The 23158-nt window shown below is 40.2% G+C and overlaps 1 protein-coding gene across 5 annotated transcripts in view; it reads right to left on the bottom strand.

Moving 5' to 3' along the window:
- chn2 (chimerin 2) overlaps positions 1–23158 on the bottom strand; it is a 335049-nt gene that overhangs the window by 177242 nt on the left and 134649 nt on the right. For 3 of the 5 annotated variants that reach the window (XM_069914081.1, XM_069914079.1, XM_069914080.1), the window contains exon 2: positions 15559–15603. The exons of the other annotated variants lie outside the window; for them this stretch is intronic. In XM_069914081.1, the coding sequence (XP_069770182.1) occupies positions 15559–15603 (45 nt within the window). The remainder of the gene's footprint in view (positions 1–15558; positions 15604–23158) is intronic. 5 annotated transcript variants of the gene reach the window in all.

Here is a 23158-nt window from a genome sequence, read left to right on the forward strand (position 1 = left end):
ATGATCTGGCAGATGAAGTCAGATGTTGAAAAAAGCAACAATATACATTTTGGCAGGAATTTTTTTTTAAGTATAAGCACCTTTCACACTTGCATCCCAGTAAATCAGCTGTTCAGTATTCCGGGATAGGAATAGGGAATTTGGTCTTTCACACTAGACCACTCCTAACTTGGACAGTGAATGCTTTCACACTTGCAAGACTTTATCCCTGGCATTTGGTCTATTCTACCTTTAATAGGAAGTGCCTGCAATGCAATTGCCAGTTTCACACTTGCTTGATCTCAACTCCGGCGTCTGCAGATGCCAGGGATATACTAGAGGTCGAGGCCAGCAATTCCCAGCATGAAATAATGTCATCTGACGCCGGTATTGAGCTGATTTTGCTTTCACACTTTCCACTTTAAAGCCCAATTGGCTTTCGATTCCTGGGATTACTGGCAAGTGTGAAAGGGGCTTATGTTATCCACATGGTGAGAGATTCAGAGAGACCTGGATGTACCAATGCACTTCGCAAAGACCCAAGTGAGCAGTTACAAGTAATACAGAAATATAACAATGTCATTGCTTATTGAATTTTTAAAAAATAGGGAGTTACCCTATAGTAATGTAGACCATTGAGACAACATCCAGAATACTGTGCACAGTATTGGTCTCCTTATTGAAGGGAAATTGCAAATATTTTGGAAGCAGTTTGGAGAAGAATAAATGGGTGGGTTGTCTTATGAGGAAATATTGGACTATCGAAGCTTTATCCTTTGGAGTTAAGATTGAAAGGCTATTTACTTGAATCGCACAGAATCCTGACATGCATTTATATGGCAGGTATGCAGAGGATGTTTTACCTTGGGGAATGAAGAATGAGGACTACTGCATAAAAAATGAATAGTTGCTTACTTAAAACATAGATAAAGCCAAATTTATTTATGAGGTGTGAACCTAATGGAGAACTGTTGCTCCAAATGGTGGTAGGAAGCAGAATCTTTCAATCATTTCAAGATAGGCTCTTGATAATCAAGAGGATGAAAGGATAACAGGATAGTTGGGAATGGAGGATTGAGGTTATGAACAAATCATTCATGACTTTAGTCACAGTGAAAAACAGAAGATGTGAAGAGTTGGGGGTCTATTAGTTATGTTTACTGAAACAAAGACATTGTTCAGATGAAGAATCAAAATATTCTACACCTTCTGTTTTCTTTTGAAGTGGGTTTAGTTTTTGCCTAAAAGCCTTTCGTTTCTTATTTTTAGCAAACTGCATGCAAGGATAAGTCTTATTTTGCATGAGCAACCAAAGAGTATGTTAGAAACATATTTTATTGCCATGCTATTTTACTTAGAAACATGGAGAATAAGAGCAGACATCAATCATCCAACTTTTCTAGCCTGTTCAACTCTTCAGTGTGATCATGGCTGATCATTCAAATTATCTCCTATTCCAGCTTTCATGCTGGTACAAGGTTTGTTTGTATCCACGTCAATTCAAAGAAAGAAGTTTCCATGGCAGTCCAAGCATCGATGTTACTGAAAGTTCGTTGGGTCCTGTGTGCCAATTTACCGCCCAGGCAGGGAAAGTGAAAATTACTTCCAACCATTGTTCAAGGAATGAGAGAAAAAGCTGAACATGAATGCAGGAAAATGGATTTATGACACTGGATTTGACGCAAGTGGGATTTAATAGAGAATTGTGTTCAGTTCCGGTTCTAGGTTTCAACCATTTTGTTATCAAGTGTGGTATTGCTGGAGATAACTGGCTGCTATCAATTTCTTCTGCATGTTCTGGTGCTAAAGGTTGATTTTATACAGTCTCCAGCTTCTGCTGCATTTCTGCATTGCTTCTCCTTTCAGATAAAGAAGATAAGACAAGAAAGTAATTTTAATGGCCTTGAAGCACAATCAGAGATTGGAATTTTTAAAGTTTAAGATTGTTCTTTTTTTTTTAAAGATGGGAGTAATTTCATGGTAGAGTCCAATCTAATCTAGCAAATAGATGTTTGACATGAATGGGTGCAGAAAACAATAAAGATGCTGAATTCTAAAGCTATAGTATTTAATCAGCTCTCTGCATGAACAAAATGAAGTTATTACACAATGTTCCTAATGCAAGGTAAAATTCTGCTGCCATCATTAAATTTATCTACCTCTTCTCATTTCCATTCTTAATTTGTAGTGCAGAAGACCCTTTACAATACTGAAAGACCCCTAAGTTCAATTAAAAAATTAATTATTCATTGTCATCATGACCAGTCCTAAAATGCAAATCAAAATATTGGAATTGACAACAGGGAATACTCAAGAAGCATATAATGCCTCAAGTTCCTTTTGGATTAAACAGATTTCTCTATGTGTCTGTCTCCTTTTGTCAGTCATTTGAAAGGATGTTTGATGTACAGAGAAAGGGGGGGAGGGGCATGGAAACACAGACATAGATTTCTATTCCTGGAGGTTCAAAACATTTGAAGATGAGACATAAATACATTTGCAAATAAACAAATACAGCAATAAAAAGATACTGCAGACAGTGCTACTTGTTCACCCTCATCTCGGACCATTGAAGGCAATTTCACTTTTCACATGGTTATCCAGGTAGAGATCATTTAACTGTACAACTCTCTATTTGAGTTGGGAATCTTCGTGGTCTATCAAGTTCAATTTTAACCATCGGGGAAGAAACACATCTACAGTGAGATCAATATGTTGTGAATATATGCCTACATGCGTACGATGTCATCACATATGTGTGCTGAGGGAAACCATTTCAGATTAGCAATAAAAGATAAATGAAGCACCACATCTTCATGTGCTAGTGTATTTCTAAACTTAGAATACACAACAGATTGGCAGTGAGGATAACAAATTTCTACACTCTAAGCATTGAGAGAAGATTTAAAAACGAAACACAAGGCTACCACAGCAATGAGCCCTACAAGCTCAATCACAGAGAACAAAGGAAAAGATGCGGGAAAAATTACTCAAAATGGCAGAAACCAATTTTGAAAAATTCAAGGACTCAGACAAGGACCAGTATGACTATGTTGAAAGATTTGATTAAAACTCTCTTGCCCATAATATTACTGATAAACCAGTTTTGAGCACTGCTTCTGAGCCAAGTAGGAAACAAGACATAAACGGATGAAATCTCGGAGAGCACCTAAGGACTAAGTATAAAAACTTATGCAGAGTTGTGCACTGTATTAAGAGAACATCTATGTCCTAAGAAACTGGTTATCGCAGAAAGACACAAATTTTATTCAGTAAACAGGCAAATCCGTAAGCGATAATTGGCTGAATTATGTAAACTCTGAGTTTGGTGCATTCTGAAATGAAGCATTAAGAGACAGATTATTCATGGATTTAGCTGACCACAGCGTCAAACGTTTGCTAAGTACAAAAGATGTAGCCATTAAGTCTTCATATGACACAGCCTTGGGTTTTGAGATGGCCAATAAAAACATGGAAATTATACAAGATGAACCACAGGTAGTGGGAAAATTTAACAGATGAGAATGCTTCCACTCCAGAAAAAGCAACTACAGCTCAGCTAATTGTTATTTCAGAAAAGGTAGATGTCATTTATGTGACAGGGAGGGATGCATCAAAGCCAAATGTCCAAGAAAGAAAGTGTCAACAAGGGGAAAAAGCAAAATCCAGATATGAAAAGCAACCCTTCAAAATAAAAATTATGGAGGAGAAGGATGAAAGCCTTAGCAGTGAACATAATGACTCGGAGGAAGACAAGGCACTGGAAGTAATGTATATTCATGGATTAATAGATAAGAAATCAGAAATCTACATCCATGTGAAAATCAACAATGAACCTCTTCAACTGGAGTTGGACATGAGAGCAGCAGTGTCGTTGATGCCAATAAAGTTAAAAACACAACTGTTACCTCATCTTACCATGAAACAGTCCGACATGGTGTTGAAAACAATCACAGGGGAGAAAGTCAAGGTGTTTGGGAAATGCAAAGTAAATGTTGAATATAAAAGTACAGAAACTGAAAAGATTATTCTTAAACATCATTTACTCCAAGGGGTCGGAGTTATTTGAAAGAAACAGGTTGTCGCACTTCTACCCAGATTGGATGGAAATCAGATCCATAATGAATGTACGTATGGAGAGCAAGACCAAGGCAAACTGAACCAAGTGCTTAAGAGGTATCAGACGATTTTCAGAAAAGGCCTGGGGAAAATCCAAAGAGTCCAGGTGAAGTTACACTTGAAATCCAGTGTTGAACCCAAGTTCTAAGCCCAGGATAATATTGTTTGCAATAAAAAAACTAAATCAGAACTTAACAGGTTAGAAAATGAAGGAATCCTGGGAAGAATTCAATACAATGATTGGGCAGCTCCCATCATGCCACTCCAAAAAGCCAACAGAGAAATCTGAATTTGTGGTGACTACAAAATCACGGTTAACTAGGCTGAACATCCTATGCCTAAAGTACAGGAATTACTTCAGGCCCTGAATGGGAGGGGGGGGGGGGGGGTGAAAAAAAATCACAAAATTGGACATCACAGGTGTATCAGCAAATTGAATTCCAAAGAGACAGCAAAATGGTCTTCCTTATTTCAAAAGCCAATGATTCTGTGTTCCCTTTCCTCATGAGTAACACACAACATCAGCACCAATTCTGGTTACGGTAACTCAACCCTGTCTTTCACAAGGTTTAACACCCCCTGAATGTCACAGGATTTTGACTTCTGTAAACTCCAAGCTGAACTCTTCCAAAACTGAACTCAAAATGTCTGAATTCGGTAATACAAATCATGTGACCACTATATCATCACCAAAGTGAGTCCCAATTCTTGTAAACCACATGACCATCAGTTTAATTTCTACCAAAACTCTGTTCCTTTTTCAAAATCATTCCATATCCATAACAACATCTGACCTTATCTCTGTTCAAGAGGCTTAAGTGGATTTGATTAAAAACAGATGACTTCCTTCAGTAGCTCTTGAATAATTAAGACCCACCTGAAATCCATTAGCTCTGTCCTTCTCAGACATATCAACTCCGAGAATGAACTCTCTTCTCTGAAAACAATGGTTCTCTATAAATGTGCTGTGATGTATGTGATCCTGTACTAGCCCACAATTAACTAATACAGATGCAATATTTTAACTCTATAATTTACTTTACTAAGACATTTTTATAAATGAGAAATATAGTTTAACATTAAATTAAAGATTAACATAAATCCATTACAATTGGAATATCAGCAGCCCTGGCATTATTTCAAGCGGTCATGGACAAATTGTTGCATGGCATAAATGTTGGATGCTACCTCGATGGCATCATAATTACAGGTCAAGACAATTCAGAGCATCTATCAAACCTGGAAAAGGTCCTAACCCGAATGCAACAAGCAAACTTTCATCTGTGCCAGGACAATTGTGTCTTCATGGTACCTTCCGTAGCACATTTAGGATTTACAATTAAATGTGAAGGAGTCCAAATGGACACCGTTGGTCCCAAGGTCACCCACAGAGCACCCTACCCATTGAATAAAGGCGAAATGCAATCATTCCTGGGTTTGGTTAATCATTATCAGAAGCACATTCCAAATATGTCAAGGCTGTACAGCCCGCTGAACCAATTGTTAAGAAAAGAGCAGAAATGGTGCTGGAATGAAGGGACAAGTAATGCGATCAATCGTTTGAAAGATCTGCTGACATCAAACGATAATGTTCTTGTCTACTATAACCCAGAAAAGGAAGTGACCTTTGTGGTGGATGCTTTGCAATGGGCTTAGGTGCAGTGTTGTCACAGGTGATGGAAAAGGAGAAACAACCGGTGGCTTATGCCTCCCCGTCTTTGACATCTTGTGAATGTAATTATGCACAACTGGAAAAGGGCTTGCCATAATATTTGATGTCGAACAATTTCACCAATACTTATATGGTAGGAAGTTTACCTTGTTAACAGTCAACAAACCACGGAGTTTGATTCTAGGCCCTAAAAAAGGGATGCCAGTGCTAGCTGCAACAAGAATTCAAAGGTGGGCCGTGCTGCTCACTGCATATGATTATGATTTGAAACAAACCAGCAACACAAAACAGCCCTATCTTGTTTACCTCTATCTGAAACTGAACAGATAGACGAGATAATAAATGGACGGCAGAAGCTACAGCTATTAATCAAGATTAACTTCATTTCTTACTAATTACAGCAAAGCAGCACTGAAAAGGTCCTATATTTCACATTAAATGGGTGGCCGAAGCTATTTCTCGTGAACTGAAATCTTATTATACACAATGTAATGAAATATCAATTGAAGAAGGTTGCTTATTATGGGGGACCAGGACAATCATTCGTACAAAATGGCAGGCTGCCATGTTATCAGAGCTCCACAATAATCAGCCAGGAATGGTTCGAATGAAAGCTTTGGCACTTATGCATGACTAGTAGCCATCAATGGATATTGAACAGTGAGATGTTGCACTTGTCAGCAGATGCAACCCAAAGCACCTCAAGCCAAAGCGAATCCATGGAAATGGTCATCATGACCACGGCACTGGATTCATATAGATTTCGCTGGTCCTTTTGTGGGAGAAAACTTGCTTACTGTTTTCAATATGCACTCTAAATGGCCAGTAGTGTCACACATAAGAACAAGAACAAACCAGACAATTGAGAGACTATGAAATATGTTTGCAGTATATGGATTACCTATAGAACTAGTCTCCAATAATGGGCCGCAGTTTGCATCTGATGCTTTTCGGGTGTTCCTACGTAATAACAATATACAACACATTTTATCAGTGCCCTAACACCCAAGCATGAATGGAGAAGAGGAACTTTTTGTGCAAACTTTAAAAAAGGCCATGAAAACTAAGAAATCCTTAAACATATCACAGAATGACAAACATGCAGATTTTCTAATATCACATTTATAGAGAAATACACTGCACTCCACTACCAAACACCTGCAAAATTGATGTTTGGGCGTGACTTAAGGACAAGACTTTCCACTGTGCAATCAAAAATCGGCCTTCGCATGGAACAATCCATGTCTCCAACTAAACCTACCTTATCTTTGGAAGTAGAAGAGCAAGTACACCCTGTACTGGTATGGGATTACCGTGACAATAGGGAGCTGTGGATAAGAGGCGTGATTCTTAAAAAACTGAGTCCCTGTTATTATTTCCATACTGGTGGGAACTAAACTATGGAAATGCCACACTGACCAGTTAAGAGAGGTGGATGATCCAACAAGTTTCCTTTGTGGGCTCATCTCAATGACGAGGCTCCAGGAATATCTTCAGAAGATGATGCCCCCTCAATGTCAACTCCTCAGCACAGTAGTCCGACACTATGTCCGGCTCAGCAGAGCAGTTTGATGGGAACATCCGAATGGGGCTCGCCAAAGATAAAGTTCGTAGTCCTTACCACCAACCGAGGAGGTGGTACTGCCCAAAAAGGCAGAGTCCGGAGAAGCCGGCAAGTCTCCCAGCGGATTCTACCTCACCAAGAAGATCAAAAAGGGAAAGACATCTTCCAGAGTGACTTGGCTGCTTAGCATGTCACACTTAGGTTGTAGTGCAATTGTAATTTAGACTATTAGTCCATGTGTACTGTGTATTATTGAAGTTTAGTATAAGCACTGCCTATATGTTATTTTCACAAAGCATTTATTTTGTTTGGGGGGGTGGGGGGTGGGGAGAGAGACTGTTATGAATATATGCCTATGTCCGTATTCTAAACATGGAAACAGGCCCTTTGGCCCTACTTACCCATGTCGATCATAAACCCCCACCTACACTAGTCTCACCTACTTCCTTTTAGCCTGCATCTTTTTAAACCTACCCTATCCATGCACAGTCCAATCTTTCTTAAATGTTGCAATAGTCCTTGTGTCAGCCATCTCCTCTGGCAGCCCATGCCATACACTCACCATCCTGTGTTTTAAAAAATGGTTACCCCTCAGGTCCATTAAATCTTTCCCCTTTATCCTTTGTCCACCTACTCTGAGCAAGACTCTGTGTTTATCCAGTACATTCCCCTCATGATTTTGTATACCTCTATGAGATCACTGCTCCCTCTCCTGTGTTCCAAGGAATAAAGCCTTAGCCTACTCAACTTCTCTCTATAGCTCAGGCCCAAAGGTCCTGGCAACATCCTCGTACATCTCTGCATTCTCTGTAGCTTGATGACATCATTCCAAGACCATGATGACTAAAACTGAACACAATACTCCAAATGTGGCCTCACAAACATCTTGTAAAACTGTATCAGGGCTCTGATGAAGACCAATGTGTTGATAGCCTTTTTAACTACCCCATCTATCTGTGATGCCATTTGCAAGGTTTATGCATCTATACTCCTAGATCCTTCTCTTCTACAGCACACTTCAGATCCCCAGGATTTACTGCATAAGTTCTACTTCAGTTAGATTTTCCAAAATGCACACCTCACATTTCTGTATTAAATTACATAAACAATTACTTTGCTCAACAGATCAAAATCCTGCTGCAATCTTTAGGAACTGTTTTCACTATCAACAATACCAGACACTTCGTGTCATCTGTAAATTTGCAAATCATGCCATGTACATGCTGTTGGAATATGACAAAGGCACACTAGCCAAGTTGCCCCTGCAAATTCCTTATTGCAGACATCTGGAATTGACCCTGAATTGGGAGATCTATCCCACAAACAAGTCCAGCAACACTCTGATTAAAAACTCCAGTGATTCAAGAAAATTGATCACCATTGCAGAAAACACTGAATAGTGCATATCCTGGTCAAATGACTGAGACATCACATGTAATTCAATGATAGATGGCACACAATTGGACCTTGCCTTGGATGGTGTTGAGTTTTGCAAGTGCTTTGCTACTAAAATGCTGATCACACTGGACAACGACGATTTTTCTTCCTGAATATATTTGGATGCGTTTTATGAATATTGGGCTGGTGATCACGAAAATCACCTTAAAATTTTCCGATCACATACTCTGTTTTAGATACAACCTATTTTTGTGATTTCCTGTCATATTTTAAGCCTAACTCCAGCCTACAAAATCAAGAAGTTCAACATATCGTTGAAAATAGATTTTCTGCATTAGCACTTGGCCTTCTTCCCTGCTGCTCTTGGTGCAGTCAGTGACGAACAAGGTGAAAGGTTTCATCAGCATATTGCAACCAGGGAAAAGCAGCATCAGGGCAACTGGAATCCATCAATGCTGGCCAACTATTGTTGGACACTGATACGAAAGGCATTAGATCCCGAGTACATGGTTGGCATAGCCATTAGTGCAACACCTTTTCAGTGCCTGCGATCGGGACCGGGCTTCGAATCCCGCACTGTTTGTAAGGAGTTTGTACATTCTCCCCTTGTCTGCATGGGTTTTCCCTAGGGGCTCCAGTTTCTTCCCAACACCTAGGCTAATTGGGTGTAAATTAAGCAGCATGGACTCATGGGCCAAAATTGCCTCTTACCAAGCCGTATGTCTAAATCTAAATACAAAAATCAGCGGCAAAACAGTTTAATGTAATTTGTCAACATCAATATGCGATTAAACAGGCTAAATTCAATAAAAGTTAATTTAATGTTTTTCCAACTTCCTACATGATACAGCAAATCTGAAATTATCTTGAAGTTGGCTATCATAATCTCCAATTGTGTTTCTGGAAACAATCCTTCTTTAACACAAAAAAAAAATTGTTGTCCAGTGTAATCAGCTTCAAATCAGATTGGCAGAATTTCTGTAGTACTGGATATTGTCCTCAATATTTTCACTTTTTAAAAAAATGCTAGATGGCATGACAGATTTTCCTGCGAGTTATCAATGATAATTTTAATGAGTTTATTGTCATATACACTGAACAATGTACACATAAACTGACTTTTTTTTGAATATTTTATTTAATCAACATATAGAAAATCATAACAAGATAACTATAATACAATATTAACAAATATATACAAGATGTACAGAAAAAATATTGAAAAACAAAACTAATGCTAAAACTAATGGCTAGTAGCTAAAAACCCCTCCTAACCCTCCCACCCCCCAAACCTATCTAATCCCACAACTAAAATACATAGATAGTAATCGATTCAGATTTCATCAAATGACACTCAAGGAACCCAAAGAACATAAAATTATATTCATTCAGGGAAAATTTCACTTGACAGGAGAATTTTAAAAATATATATATGTAATTTTAAGTAAATTATAATTTTAGCCTCATAGTTCTAGCATACTGGCTCCAAATTTGCAGGAATAAAAAAATATTTACCCCTCAAATTGTGATTTTTTTTTCAAAAGGAATACAACTTTGAATCTCAACATGCCATCCATCTAATTTAATGAAACACTGGATTTCCATGTTATAGCGATACATCTCCTTGTTATGACTAAAGCTAACTTCACAAATTTTAATTGAGCATCTGACAATAGTAATTTAGGAGTAACACTTTCAAAATTTCCTAACAACAATAATTCAGGATTTTACCGGAAAAATCACTCCAGTAATTCATTGCAAAAATTTACTAACAGAATCCCCATCAAAAAAAATTAATCTTCAACAAAAGCATGTAGAATGAAAAAAAAAGTTCCAATTTCTGTTCCACATCTAAAACATTGATTCGATAAATTCGATCTCCATCTATTCAATTTCTGAGGTGTAATATACAATTGATGTAGAAAATTATAATGAAGTAATCTATATCTTACATTAATAGCATTAGACACAACTTCTTTACATAAATTTTTTCCAATCCTGATCGATTACCGTATTTAAATTTTGTTCCCACCTTTCTTTTGAATTAAACAAACCTGCGTTTGGTGTCCACTGAAATTCTTACAGTGGAACCCTGATGTAACGCGAATTCAGACATAACGTGATGAGTCAGTGGACCACGATTTATATAAGCTATGTGCCGCTCAACATCCACGTTCCATTTTTTGAGATAGGATGTTAAGTGAGCCCATTTTAAAAGATGTAGTACCAGAGATGGCCACTCTGTGGCGCAGCGGATGTTTAGAAGTGGAGCATCTAAATCAGGGGTGTCAAACTCAAATTCACGGAGGGCCAAAATTAAAAACTTGGACTAAGTCGAGGGCCGAACTAAATATTTATTGAAAATTTTCAACAGCATCTGCATGTTTTCTCTTCTTCCAACATATGTAATGTTAAACTTTAGGATATAACTTTAGGAGGATAATGTTACAGGTCAGGAGTAGGTAGCTCAAGTTCACCCTTTGCTTGACCCAAGGGAAACCTATTTGGTCCCTGTGGAGATGTAGTCAGCATTCACAGGCTGTGTCCATTTTGGCCTGCATCAGGACTCAGCATTTCCTGCTCACTCCTCAGGCTCTAGGCCTCTATTCACCCTCAACCCACCATCCCTCTACCTGACCAGTCCTTTACCCAACCTCTACTCACCCCTCACTCCACTCGCTCTGCCTCTACCCACCCCATCCTATACACGCCCCTCTACTGCCTCTCCCCTCAACCTGTTCCTCCCTCTACCCGTCTCTCACCCTCTAATCACCCCTCTCCTTTTACCTCTTCCCTATTCACCCCTCCTTCTACTCATCCCTCCCTCTAACTGCCCCTCGCACCACCATAACTTCCCCTGCCCATTACTCCTCACCTACACCCTCTGCCCACCCCTGCTTACCCACCCACTCAGGCTCAGCGCACTGCCGATCAGCCTTTGCAGACAGCCACCATCTCTCTCTTCACGTGCAGGGCCAAACCAGCCGTCCCTGGGGTCCGCGCGGGTGCAAGCGCTGAAGGCCGTGGCGACCGAGAGAATTGCGCTCGCGCTGTGGAAGGGCCGTCCGGTGCCAGTCGCGCGGGGCTCACGCTGCCCGGGGGCCGTGCGCAGCCTGCCATGCCCGTCGCGCCGACAGGAAATCACAGGCGCTCGCCAATCCGCCGCACCGCTCGACAGGTGGGAGAAGTGACTGGTTGTGCGGGGAGCCTTCCAACTGGCTTGCCGGCTAATTACATCGACAGACTTCTCGTGTTACAATTTCTCGTGTTACAATGGGGAAGAATGTGCAATGAAGGGGGAGGATGGTGGGGGTGACATTACCAAAAAACAGCATCGGCTCTCGCTGCAGGGCGGGCCACCTCTAATACATTTTTGAAATGATCTTGCGGGCCAAATATAATTATATCGCGGGCCAAATTTGGCCCGCGGGCCAGAGTTTGACATGTGTGATCTAAATGATTAAGGTCAGTAATGTTTATTTTGGGAGGGAATTCATCTCATGGATGAAGGGGAGCAGGTCCTGCTGCGAATGGAGGTGGGTGGGGGGATGACGGAGTGCTGCTGAACCCGGGGGTGGGGGGGGGGGGTAGGTGGGGGAGTGCTGCCGAACTGTGGGAGTGGGTGGGTGAATACTGCTAAATGCTTCCATGAATGGGGGTGTGGGTGAATCTTGCTGCAAAGTTATGGGGGGAGGGGGGGTGAGTGTTGCCTTGAACGGGTTTGGAGGGGGGGGAAAGAATGTGGGATTGTGGTGAGTGTTACCATGAATGGGGTGGGTAGGTGAGTGCTGCTACCAAGTGGGGGAGGGGTTCTGCCTTGATCCATGTGTATATATTGTACACAGTGAAAGCCTGATTTTTCGTGATGCACTAATTTTGGACCCCAACTATTGCATTTTAATGGGGTTCCACTGGACTTGCTGCAGTCAAACAGGTACTTTATATTAAAAAAAATACAAAAACAACTACAATAGTTAATTGAATTTTAAAAAAGACTAAACAAAAACATGATATGTTCTGAATCAGCCTCGTGCAGAAAATGACTTTGCAACAGTGCAGACAACCCTTTAGTGGTGTCAGAGCAGTCTATGTTTCGCACAAGGAGAGGTTCAAGAGCCTGATAGATTGATGGAAATCATTTTTTCTTGAACCTGGAGGTGTCTGTTTTCAGGCTTCTTACCTTCTACGTGAAAAGAGGTGATGGAGGTCCTTTGTGATGTTGGCTGCCTTCTTGAGGTAGCGTTCCAACATAAAACGGGTCTGTGAGTGCATGTGAAAGAGAGCTTGGAAATGAGGACGTAGTGAGTGGAAAGGAATCATGTAAAATGGGCCCTATATGGTAGGCCCTATTAGAGGGAGCACAGAAGTTTTAATTATGTCAATATTACTTGTTATGTATCAAGGAAACCCCGGCTACTCCATTGTCAGAGACCTTGAAATGGAACTGTAGAACTGAAAGAAAGCAGTTTTCGTGCTGAATGTTGCTGGAAGGAATGTTGGTGTTGAAGTTGATGACAATGATTGAAGAGCCAGTCCAGGAAGAACATCTGCAGTGATGCCTGGGGCTGTAACAATTGGCATGAATAACTAGGAACATTTTCCTTTTTGCCAGCATTGCTCTTTCAAAAGAAAACTTTTCTATTTGCTGTTCACCTGCATTGGCCTCTATTGTTCTCTAGCTCCTTAATGCTATTCTTGGGATTTGCTTTCTGATGATTAGGTTCATCCCATTTCATGACTTATGACGTGCGCACAATAAATAATTTGATACTCTATTTGTAAAGATGAGTATATTTAATTCTACAGCACATTTAAAACAACTCATGTTGTCCAAAGTGCAGTACAGATCATAAGTTACATCCCAAATTAAGCAGATATTTAATGTGCAGTATAAAACGGGTACAAAGGTTTAGAATTATACATTGGGGGCTTGTTCAGCTGGGGGAAGGGATGCTAGCTGGGACCTACCTGTTGGGGGGGGGCACTAGCCAGGACCTTCCTGTCATTAACACCAACTGCCCCTCCAATGTGGGGCACTCCTTTTATTGGATCCAGCATCATTGAGCGCTAATGACACTTAATGCACACTAATGATATGGCGGGGGGTGGATGGAGAGTCACTAGCATGCATCAACCTAGACACTAGTGACACGAGGAGAAGTGGGCGAGCGGGTCTGATGGCCAGGGATGGGGGAACAGCACCTCGTTTGGGGGGGGAGCAATGCCACAGATGCCCCCCCTTTGTGCCAGGCCTGGTACATACAACATGGTGTCAATCAACAATCACCTCAAATGCTTGTGAATAAAAATACAACTTCAGACTAGATTTGAAAGAGTTAAAGGAAGGGGCTGATTTGATGGAGGGAGGAAAGTTCCACAGTTTGGGGGCTACATTAACGAAGGCGCGATCTCCCCTGAGTTTGCGATTTGAGCATGTAACAACCAAGCCCTAAATTGACCGATCTGAGGGGTCTTGAACTGCAGTAGGACATTAGGGCGATGTGGGAGGGGGAATAGTCCATTAAGGGCTTTGTCTACAAACTGGAGAACTTTAAAATCTATTCGGAGCCGTACTGGCAGCCAGTGAAGGGTCCCTCTTCTTAGCTCCTGTCAGGAGCATGTTGCTGCATTCTGCACCAGTTGCAGACAGGATAATGACAACTGACTAATTCCCATATATAGAGTAAGGGTTGTCAAAATGGGAGAAATTGAGGGTGTGGATAACTTTCAAGGTCTTTCAGTGACAGGAATGATTTGATATCAGCAAACAGTGCAGAGCTACAAAAAGCTAGCTTTTACTACTGCATTGACTTGTTTGTCAAACTTGAAGGTGGAATCGAATATCATACTAAGGGATATGAAATGTGGTTTAATGAGGTTGAATAAGTTACCAAGGGATTTGGAGATCATTTTTGGTTGCGTTAGGATGATCTCAGATTTGCCTTCATTTAGCTGCAGGATGTTTTGAGCCATCCAGCATTTTATATCCTCCAGAAAGACATTGAGGCTGATTATCTTTGCTTGATCATAGGGCTTCGGGGGGAGATAGAGCTGAGTATCATCAGTGTGGCAGTGGAAGATGATGCCATGTCCTTGGATAATATGGCCAAGGGGAAGAGAATGACCTTGTGGGTCCTGCAGGAAAGGGTAACAGAGGAGGATGAAAATTTATCCATGTTGACTGATAAAGTCCTATCAATAAAATAAAATTTAAACCAGTTCAGGTGCCATCAACACCGACCCTTTGCACTAAGGTCCAGGAGAATTGGAATGGTGGAGCTCCGAGTCAGTGGCCAACTCTGTGCTATGGTGGGCCTTATAACCTGACTGAAATTTTTCGGATATGTAATTTTGATGTAGATAGGGCAACAATTGGCCAAGAACAACTTTTTTTTTCCAGACCTTTGATAGGAATGGAAGTTTAGAAATAGGTCTGTAATTTTTGGGTGTGACGGGGATTTTTTTCCAGGAAGGGCAGGACCACAGCATACTTGAAACAAATTGGAATTGTCCTGGTGGCTAAGTAACTTAATAGAAAGGATCGGCTGTATCAAAATCATCCCTCAGGAGGGGAGTAGGAATAATGTCAAGGAGGCAGGTTGTCGGCTTCATGGCGAACACCATCTTTCTAAGGGTGGATAGTGTGATAGAGTAACAAGTATTCCAGAAAACGCAGAATACAGTAAACATTATTTCAGCTCCTAATGAAAAATGATATGCAGTCACAATGGTGAAATGTTTCTTACTCTTGCTTTTGATTTCTTTTAATCTTAAAAGTCCTTAATATTCAAAGCAGATTTAAGAAAGTCTGGTAACCAATGCTAACCTTGCGTCTTGCTTGCGGTTCCCACGTACAGAATGTGGATTCCACCTAAATTAGTTCCAAATAGAATTGTAGAAATGTACAGCGTTAAATCCTTCAAAATTATTCGTATCTACAATGTGGCTTATTAAATTTGAGCATTCATTTTATTAATCAACTTGATTTATTAACTTTCTTAAGAGATAACCTGAGGATTTGTACAAGCCCTGAAACAATATTGTTGCTGGTGAACAGGTTTTGTTTTTGTGGGTTTGAGCAAGCTTGATGTTTGCAATACCCAACCAAAATTAACAGATAATTTAATTTTCCTTTTTTTTGTCTCTATCCCTTGTGATCTGAATTCATATGCATGATTTCACCAATTATGTCATCCCTGCTACACTGCAGACACTGGGATTGTCATAAAATCACACTGAAATGCTGGAGAAACTCGGCCAGGCTTTTAGTGTCCATAAAAGACAATGATACAGCATATGGCTGATGTTTCGGGCCTGAGTCCTTCTTCGAGGAATAAGCAGAATGAGCCAGAAGCAGGAAATCTCAGAATTCAGACAATGCCGGGTGAAGGAGACCTATAAAAGGCTATAATAAGGGGAGATGAGAATTTATCATGTCTGTGCAAAAGGAGACAGGGGAAAGGGAGAGAGGCAGAGCTGGGGGAAGGTGACAGTAGAAGAAGTGAGCAGGGGTGGTTTTTAAACAAAAGCCAGAGAAGTCGATAATAATGCCATCTGGTTGGAGGCTGCCCATTCAGAAAATGCGGTATTGTTCCTCCAATTTGCGGGTCCAGCAGTGCACGAGACCACAGAGAGACGTCTCCGCAAGGGAATGGGACAGGAAATTAAAATGGGTCACCATTTAATTTAATGTAGTGGCTGTTGGGGCAAACAGAGCCAAGGCGATTTTTTTTTCAAGTGTCTATTCTTTATGTGAGAATTTCAAAGCTATTTGGATGAGAAATATCAAAATTAAAGTTTATTTTCAAAAAGAGCAAACGTGCACAATTTTTCCATCCTCCCCAAGATTGTGACAGATTAGTAAGAATGCACGAGTTGAACATACCAGGGTTTGCCAAAAGAATCCACCCAGTACACCTTTTTCCACCTTACTGGCCAACAAAATATGACTCTCCCCCCCCCCCCACACCCCGAGATCTGTTCATTCCCTCCACCAAAAACAAACATATTGACAATGTTCTACAACAAACCCCATTGAGTTCTCTAAACCACCATCATACACCTTCTCCTGATTTATCCAACAATCTTTTTAGCAAAATCCTGCTCCACCTGTCAAACCAATCCTGCTTCACTTGTCAATGTTTTAGCTTTCTGAAGCAAGTTTCTATCCAATAATCCTCCATTCTATCAATCTGAATAGCTTAGTGTAGGCCACAAAGGAAATCAAAGCATGAAAGAGATCACTAAAGAAAGACATGATCTGTCAGAATTTTTAGTAGACTCAGAGAACCATACTTACTACTTTTGCTATTGCTTATGCTCTGCATTAAGTGGATTTTACACATGTCATTTCACATCTTATCAAAGATTTATAGTTCAAAGTCTATAAAATAACATCACTGCATTCTAAAAACAGGCTGAGACTAGTCTAATGGACTGCTTGCTAGTTTCAGTTAAGCATTTTTCAGTTAGTTCATGATGAGTAAGAAAGAACGAGGGAAGGGATTGCTGGGGCATTGATGATCATCTTTATTCTCTTCCTGGCCACAGATTGGAGAATGGAAAATGTAGTCCCCTTGTTTAAAAAATGTAATAGGGAGAATCTTGAGAATTGTAGACCAGCAAGTCTTGCGTCAGTGGTGGCCAAACTATTGGAGAGACTTCTTTGAGACAGAATTTAGATAAGTATCGTCTTCTCAGAGGCAGTCAGCTTGGTTTTATGATGGGTATGTCAGGCCTCACAAGCCTAATGAGTTTTTTAAGGAAGTACTGAAAGAAATTGAAGGTAGGGTGATAGAATGTGGTGAATATGGATTTTAGTAAGGCATTTGACAAGATCCATCCACCCACCCACCCCTCCTCCCCCGGTAGACTCATTCAGAAAGTGATGACGCATGGGCTGTGTGGATTCAGAATTATCTAGCCTGCAGAAAGCAGAGGGTAGTATTATACGCAATGTATACTGCCTGGAGGTCAGTGATTAGTGGTGTTCCTCAGAGATCTGATCTTGGACTTTTTTTTAACCCATCACTTTTCTACCTAGCTTTATAAATGTTCCAGCTTTAAAAAAATTGTGACACTAGAGGGAATGTGAAGAGAATAGTCATGCACTGAAACTTGTATTTGACATTAAGACTTCTGGAAAATCATTAATGCCAATACAATTTGTATTATTATGGTTTGCAAAGCTGAATCCAATTGAAAAGTCCCACAACTTTACCTGAAACGTTCTTCATTGAAGGGGAGAGAATTCAGAAAGGGAGAGCAGGGCAGAGATTTAAAATTAAGGTGACTGGAAGATTGGGAATTTCACTTGCAGTCGGATTCCACAAAACAGTTACACACGTGTGGTTGACCTTGTTATTGCAGTGGAAATTGTACAGCGAACAGCAAATATGATCCACCAAGTTGAATGACGTAATAATGTTTCATCCAGAAGAAGTATTTGGGATTTCGCTTTTGATAGTAGGAAGGGAAGAGGTGATAGGACAGATGTTAAAGTTCAAAAATAAAAACAGAAAGATGATACAAAGATTTTTCACCTGGAAATAGATGGGGTCTGAAACTTTCTGCATGTAAGGGCAGTCAAGGAAAAATCTCCAAATTTTTTTTTTTAAATGCCTCCAATTTATTAGTAAAATGGGATTATCACTGTAAGGGATAGTATAGAGGAGGGACTGAATGGGCACAGTTAGCATTTCACACAAGCAGAACACAAGTAACAGCCCAGCAATAATTCAATATATTGGAAGAATTGAGAGAAGGCTCGTCATGGACTGTTCCAGAATTCGATATATTTGCAAAATATATTGTGAACCATGCTGACGGCTGAAGAGGAAGCAGCTCTTGTGGCAGCCATTTATGTGGAATTCAGAGCAAAGCATGTTCTTTGCATGACAGGGCCTTTTCAGTGGATTGACCTGTGCTAGGAGGGTCTTTATGGGAAGCAAAGCGCCTCATTTTGATTGTGACTAATAGTGAAGATCACTTGGAGTGACTGCTTCATTTTAAATGCGACTAATAGTGAAGGTACTTGGAGAGACTGGTGCTAGGGTCTTGGAAGCTTCGTGGAGGCTGCCCAGTTCAAGTCTCCCCTATAAAAGGACCAGGAGTGTTTGCCCAAAGCTTGTGTGGATGGATATTTCTTCAAAGGCAATGCAATGAGAATTTGGGAGTCTGTAGCAGTCTTCCCATCAGTTCAATGTTAATTCTGGGAGTCAAATTTCAAAGGCCTATGCTTCAACACTGAATTTAAAAGACTGAACTTTGAAGTAACTTTCTGGCCTGGACTGAAATGGTTGGGTATATGCTGAGGTCCTCCATCAGCCAGCTCCCCACCATGACTACCAGCACCCCCACATCTCCATCGGGCACACAAAACTCAAAACGGTCAACCAGTTTACCTATCTCGGCTGCACCATTTCATCAGATCCAAGGATTGACAACGAGATAGACAATAGACTCGCCAAGGCAAATAGCGCCTTTGGAAGACTACACAAAAGAGTCTGGAAAAACAACCAACTGAAAAACCTCACAAAGATAAGCGTATACAGAGCCGTTGTCATACCCACACTCCTGTTCGGCTCCGAATCATGGGTCCTCTACCAGCATCACCTACGGCTCCTAGAACGCTTCCACCAGCGTTGTCTCTGCTCCATCCTCAACATTCATTGGAGCGACTTCATCCCTAACATCGAAGTACTCGAGATGGCAGAGGCCGACAGCATAGAGTCCACGCTGCTGAAGATCCAGCTGCGCTGGGTGGGTCACGTCTCCAGAATGGAGGACCATTGCCTTCCCAAGATCGTGTTATACGGCGAGCTCTCCACTGGCCACCGTGACAGAGGAGCACCAAAGAAGAGGTACAAGGACTGCCTAAAGAAATTTCTTGGTGCCTGCCACATAGACCACCGCCAGTGGGCTGATATCGCCTCAAACCGTGCATCTTGGCGCCTCACAGTTCGGCGGGCAGCAACCTCCTTTGAAGAAGACCGCAGAGCCGAGGAGTCACGTGATGGAGTAGTGGCCGGACGGTGAACTCCAGCCCTCTCCAGAAAAGTCGGGAAAAACAAGAGAAAATACAAAGGCACAGAAATACAAGTTAAAGAAAAGTGAGTATAAAGGTGGAAAGAAGATGGAGACAAAAGGAGAAAAATCAAAATCAACGGAAAGAAGAGAGGAAGAGAAGACAACGGAGGAAAAAGGTGAAGGCCTTACCTGTCCGAAGAGGCCCGCTGTGGAGAGAAGACCCCACTACCTCAGGTCGGTAGAAAAAGAACTACAACAATGGCTCACAGAGCCGAGTAAAAGTGTGCAACCGCGCATGAAAAAAAACACACCGACGGGAGGGGGGACCAGCTGGGGAGTCGATCTCCACAGCCGGCAACGACAGCTGCAGAACACCTGCAGCAAGAAGAGACCACAGAAGACAATGGAAACAAGAAAGAAGAGGAGGAAAGGGCAGCAAAGAAACAACAGATGGTCAACCTAGAGGAAGAAGAAGAGGAAGAATACAGTGAAATAGATAAAGGGAAAGGCAAGGTAAAGGATATACTTGCTCTTGTTAGAGGATACATGGAGTCATTTAAAGAATGGCAAACACAGGAATTCAAGGATTTAAGAAGAAGAATAAACAACACAGAAAAGAAAATAAATAAAATGGATATGACCTTAACAGAAATGGGGAAAAAAATGGACAAGATGGAAGAACGGGCAATAGCAGCAGAAATGGAGGTAGAAGACTTAAAAAAGAAATTGGAGGAATCTAATAAAAAAACTAAAGAGACACAAGAATTACTAGCCCAAAAAATAGATATAATGGAAAATTATAACAGAAGAAATAACATAAAGATAGTGGGCCTTAAGGAAGATGAAGAAGGCAAGAATATGAGGGAGTTTATAAAAGAATGGATCCCTAAGGCCCTAGGATGTCCAGAACTACAGCAAGAAATGGAAATAGAAAAGGCACATAGAGCATTGGCCCCTAAACCACAACCACAACAAAAACCAAGATCTATTGTAGTAAAATTCCTAAGATATACTATAAGAGAAAAGGTACTGGAGAAGACAATGGAAAAAGTAAGAGAGGGCAACAAACCACTGGAGTATAAAGGGCAAAAAATCTTCATTTATCCAGATATAAGCTTTGAACTCCTAAAGAAGAGAAAAGAGTTCAATACAGCAAAAGCGATTTTATGGAAGAAAGGATATAAATTTACACTGAAGCATCCTGCGGTATTGAAAATATTTATTCCAGGACAACAAAACAGACTATTCTCGGATCCAGAAGAAGCACGAAAATTTGCAGAACAATTACAAAAATAGACTGAGGGATGAAGACGGGTAATGAGAGCAAAAATGATCACGATTGATATGTATGTGGGTAAAGACAAAAATAGACTGAGGGATGAAGACGGGTAAGGAGGGTAAAAATGACCACGATTGATATGTATCGGGTAAAGAGGTATAAGAGTGAATAGAGACAATGGGCATATGTGAAAGTATCTGTAATTAGAGGAAAACATAGAGAGTATAGACAAGAATTAATAAGGGAAGGTAATGGAATAGAGAGAATAAGGAAGGAATTAAAAGAGTGACCTTTGTGACATATAAAAAGCGAAATCTTTTCTGGGGGGGGCTGGGTGGGGGAAAAGAGCGGTCACTGCAAAATCAGTTGACGCTTGCGAGTGGATTCGCAAATCCAAATGGAGAGGGGAGATGTGGTTGTCCGACAAGGGATAAAGGGCAACTCAGGAGGGGAAGGGGAGATTGGGGATAAAGAAGATAGAAATAGGAGAATAAGGAAAATGTTGGATGTTGTAGGAATGTTGTCTGGTAAAGAGTTGAAAATAAGAAAACAGAAATGGAAAAGGAGGAAAGGTAATGATGGAAAAACGGAAAGAGAAGATAAACAAAATATAAAATGGCTACGCTGAACTATATGACTCTAAATATTAATGGAATACATAACCAAATTAAAAGGAAGAAGCTACTAAATTTACTGAAAAAGGAAAAAATAGATATAGCATTTGTCCAAGAAACACACTTAACTGAATTGGAGCACAAGAAATTAAAGAGAGATTGGGTAGGACATGTAACAGCAGCATCGTATAATTCAAAAGCAAGAGGAGTGGCTATATTAATTAGCAAAAATGTGCCATTTAAAATAGAAGAGGAAATAATAGATCCAGCAGGGAGATATGTTATGATAAAATGTCAGATATATTCAGAGCTTTGGAATCTACTTAATATATATTCACCTAACGAAGAAGATCAAAAGTTTATGCAAGATATCTTTTTGAAGGTAGCTAATACGCAAGGGAACATACTAATAGGAGGGGATTTCAATCTGAATTTGGATCCAAATATGGATAAAACGGGGAAAAAAATTAACAGGAAGAACAAAGTAACCAAATTTATAATTAAATCAATGCAAGAAATGAAACTTGTGGACATATGGAGGAAACAAAACCCAAAAGAAAAGGAATACTCATACTACTCGACTAGACATAAAACATACTCAAGGATAGACCTATTCCTGTTATCAGCCCACATTCAAGGGAGAGTTAGGAAAACGGAATATAAAGCTAGACTATTATCGGACCACTCACCCGTGTTATTGGCAATAGAGCTAGAGGACATCCCTCCAAGAATGTATAGATGGAGATTAAACCCCATGCTACTTAAAAGACAGGATTTTAGAGAATTTATTGAAAAACAATTAAAAATGTACTTTGAAGTAAATACGGAATCAGTGGAAGATAAGTTTATACTATGGGACGCAATGAAAGCATTCATTAGAGGGCAAATAATAAGTTACGCAACCAAGATGAAGAAGGACTATAATCAGGAAACAGAGCAGTTGGAAAGGGAAATAATAAACATAGAAAAAAAATTAGCAATAAAGGAAGATACAACCAAAAGAAGAGAATTGGCGGATAAAAAAATAAAATATGAAACATTACAAACATATAAGGTGGAGAAGAATATAATGAAGACAAAACAGAAATATTATGAACTAGGTGAAAAAACACACAAAATCTTAGCATGGCAGCTTAAGACAGAGCAAACTAAGAAAATGGTATTGGCAACAAGGAAAAAAGACAAACAAATTACATATAATCCAAAAGAAATTAAGGAAAACTTCAGAGAATTCTATGAACAATTATACCGAACCGAAAACGAAGGGAAAGAAGGGAAAATAGATGAATTTTTGACTAAAATTGAACTACCAAAACTACAAATAGAGGAACAAAATAAATTAACAGAACCATTTGGAACAGTAGAAATACAAGAGATAATAAAAAATTTACCAAATAATAAGACACCAGGAGAGGATGGACTCCCAATAGAATTCTACAAAACATTTAAAGACCTAATAATACCGCCCCTCCTGGATGTAATCAACCAGATTGATGAGACACAAA

The sequence above is a fragment of the Narcine bancroftii genome, chromosome 1 (genome assembly GCF_036971445.1).
Source record: "Narcine bancroftii isolate sNarBan1 chromosome 1, sNarBan1.hap1, whole genome shotgun sequence".
NCBI lineage: Eukaryota > Metazoa > Chordata > Chondrichthyes > Torpediniformes > Narcinidae > Narcine > Narcine bancroftii.